General features: G+C 37.5%; 1 protein-coding gene across 1 annotated transcript in view; it reads left to right on the forward strand.

Moving 5' to 3' along the window:
- The window catches only part of TMUB2 (transmembrane and ubiquitin like domain containing 2), a 131,302-nt gene extending 128,264 nt beyond the window's left edge, over window positions 1-3,038 (forward strand). The window contains exon 3 of the mRNA XM_044055167.1: window positions 1,457-3,038. Within this exon, the coding sequence (XP_043911102.1) occupies window positions 1,457-1,808 (352 nt within the window). The 3' untranslated portion in view covers window positions 1,809-3,038. The remainder of the gene's footprint in view (window positions 1-1,456) is intronic.
- Window positions 3,039-3,460: the final 422 nt, after the last annotated feature.

Raw genomic sequence — 3,460 nt, forward strand, 5'->3', positions numbered from 1 at the left:
ATATTCTTGTGTTTATTCATTTTTAGTAGTCCAGCAGTCAGTTCAGTGTTCTTGAATTGAGGAATTGGAATTTGGAGGGGAATTAAGGTAAGAAGGTTGGAGTAGAGTAAGGCCGAGCCGCCACCTTTTTTATTTAGTCGGTCATTTCTGAGAGAATGAAATCCTGGGGGCAGGATCTCAGAGTCAGAGATGTAGGGTTTGAGCCAAGTTTCAGAGATGGCTAAGATGTCTGGTTGCTTATGGCTTAGCCATGCTTGAAATTGGTGAACTTTGCTGTTAAGACTCTGGGCGTTTATAGTGAAGATTTTTAGGGTGTTGTGGGGAGAGGAAGGGGGTAAGGTGTAGGTGTTGCCTAGTCCAGCTAGGACTAGGTTGTTGGAAGGAAATATCCTTTAGCCATTTGGGTTTGCAAGGTATCAGTTTAGGTATATCAAAGATTGGATAAGATATATATATATATATATATATATATATATATATATATATATATATATATATATATATATATATATGTGTGTGTGTGTGTATATATATGTATATAATACACACACACATATATGTGTATATATAATTAGCAGAGGGTATGGAAAGTGCTGAGTGCCTTGTTCCTCTGCAAAAAATGTTTTAGTTTTATAAGTTTTTTTGCGCGCGCCAAGACTGTTGGTGGTCTTTGTAAGCATCAATATTTGCGTGTTTTGTTTAATTCTAGTATGCCTACGTACATGCATGCATACATATACACACACACTACCTCATGTGCCAAATACCTCTACTTCATGCTTCCTCCACCTTCCTTAATTGTTCCTCTTATTACCTTTTGAACATGTCCTGTTGCCTTGCTGTGGCAAAACATGGGAGATTCTCATTCGTGAGCAGTTGGTTACTAGGATGTTTTTGAGAGTAATATTTTTCTCTAGAAATGCCGGTTATGCTGAGCAGAAACACTCAGAAATGTACTTTGTGTGTGCCAAAGCACCTGCCAGCAGCTATATTGAGACAGAGATGCCAGGTATTTTCTTCCAGACATTACCTAGGGGCACCACAGTATTGCACAAGTCCCTGACCCTTTCTCTAGAATGAGAAAGCTGACTGGCTGCTTACTTTCACCCACTCTGATTGTCTCTTGGTGTATAGAAAATTTATTGTTGCTGGATTGCTGTTGTCATAGTTGTCTGTTGTTACTCCGTGATCAGTTTGTGTAATTTTGTAGCGTCTGCTGGCAGTAACTCAGACGTTCAATTTCATAGACCTTTCTTGTGGTCTTAAGTTGTGGCACTTGTAACGTTAATGACTAGTCCCTCTACTTAGATCATTATGACTTCTTTTTACCTGTTAAATGGTTGTACTGCCCCACAAATTACATTTAGGGTTAAAAATTATGTTTATCATTATATTTTAATAGTTCTTAAAAACCTGACTTCACTTGGTGATACTGTATTCTTTTTTCTTATTACAGCAAATATTTCCCTGGACAAGAGCAACAGATGAAGTTCATTTATCAAGGTCAGCTCCTGCAGGATCAAGGTCGGACCTTAGGGTCGCTGAACATCACTGATAACTGCGTAATTCACTGCCATGTCTCCCCAGTGATCCCAGCTGCTACAAATGATGGAGCACCAAACACTAGTTCAAATGGAGTGTCTATTAATGTTGGGAACCTGATGATCCCGGTTTTAGTGTTCATGCTTGCAGCTATGTGGTATTTTCGAATTAATTATCGTCACTTCTTCACAGCACCGGCTACTATTTCTTTAGTTGGTATCACAGTCTTCTTCAGCTTCCTTGTGTTTGGAATGTATGGACGATAACCAGACCACAACATCATCGCCATTATAATATGTGCAATTTTAAGCCACAAGCTGTGCTAACTAGCACATTGTGGATACTTTTAGAAAGCTACTGTTTAGTTTTGCTTTTGATAAGAAGCATTTTGCATCTTCTTCAGCATTAGGCCCCTTAAAGCAGTGTAGATAATTTGCCAGTCATTAAGATGGGGGTTTTACATGAAACTGGTAATTCTTGAGTCTCATTGCACAAGACAAGCCAAGAACACAAAGTAGGGTTAATTTATTAAGTCTTCTGACTTGAATTGCTTCATGAACAAAGTCTTGGAAGTCATTAGTTGGTTTGGCAAGTTGGAGTCAGTTGCTCTGAACTTATCAGAAGCTAAACTAAGCTACTGTGAGAACAGGGTTTCTTTTAAATAAGGCAATAAAAAAATATTTGTTTTTATATCTGCCAGCCTGTTTTAAACGTGCAACCCATTTTTTTCTTTAACAGATGTATTACCTGTGCCACAGTGTTAACTAGTCACAGCACCGCAACACCAGAGTACTGAGCACTCAGTGTGCTTGTGGTTTTAAACCCCCCAAATGAGAGCTTTGTGGAATTGGCAGCAGCCTCTTAGGTGTGGTATTATGTGGTACTCAGCAGTATTAGGTTATGTATCTTTGAACTGGTTAATTCTTGTCAGACATTTTCAGTGCACCACTTATTTATAAAATAATGTACATTAAAGTTTTCTGTATAACACAGGACTATAGATTTAGAGTAAACATCAGGATTAAAGACTTTATGTAGCCTGTGCAGTTCAGTCAGTGGTGCTGATAAATGTTGAAAATGAAGACGGAGATTACTAGGAAGTAATTCCAGTTACGACATTTGAGAATCCTTAAATCTTTAACAAAAGCATAACTACAAGATTCCTGACTGCAGCTTATACTGTATACTCAGACATATTTAACCAAATAGTTTTACAGTAATAAAAGTCAGACGGGACTTTGTCCTCCTTTTTAGATTGCTCTTGGATGCGAGCAACTCCTGTCCTTGCATCTAGTCATACTTTGATTTCAGAAGACACTCTGTCTTGACAAGTGATTTATTGCTTCACTATTCTTGATGGGGGTTTGTTTACTGTTTTTATATTTATTTTGAAGTTTCTGCCAATTTTAAGACATGGGTCATGGCTGAAAAAGAGTCTTCATACCATCCCATTCATCAGATAAATAAATCAATAAATAATTGTTCCTTTCAGAAAATCATATTGTTCTGTGTTCTTTTTTCAGTTACTAATATGCCGTCATATTTATTGATCTCTGTGCTAGAAAGGATTTTTTTTAATGCACGGCAAGTCCAGAAATGTGTTTTCGTGCTACTATGAAACTTTAAAGTCACTAACCACCTGTTAAATTGTCAATTGTCAGGGTACTGCTCCCTTTGATGAACTGATTTCTTCACCATCCCTCACTGTCGGTCATTTATCACCTGTTTTCATGTTGGGATGTTTAATGCTTTTTGACCGTGCACATTTTGGAAGTCAGTACAGTGTTTTAAAGTCTTAAGACAGCATAATTACTTCTGATGACAGAATGCTACTTTCAATGCTTTGGTCATTTTGGTAGGACCTAGATTTGGAGCGTCTTTGAGGCATTTTTAATAATCTATTATAAGTTCACTTTGC

This window comes from Protopterus annectens, chromosome 13.part0, assembly GCF_019279795.1.
Source record: "Protopterus annectens isolate FY-2018-M chromosome 13.part0, PAN1.0, whole genome shotgun sequence".
NCBI lineage: Eukaryota > Metazoa > Chordata > Ceratodontiformes > Protopteridae > Protopterus > Protopterus annectens.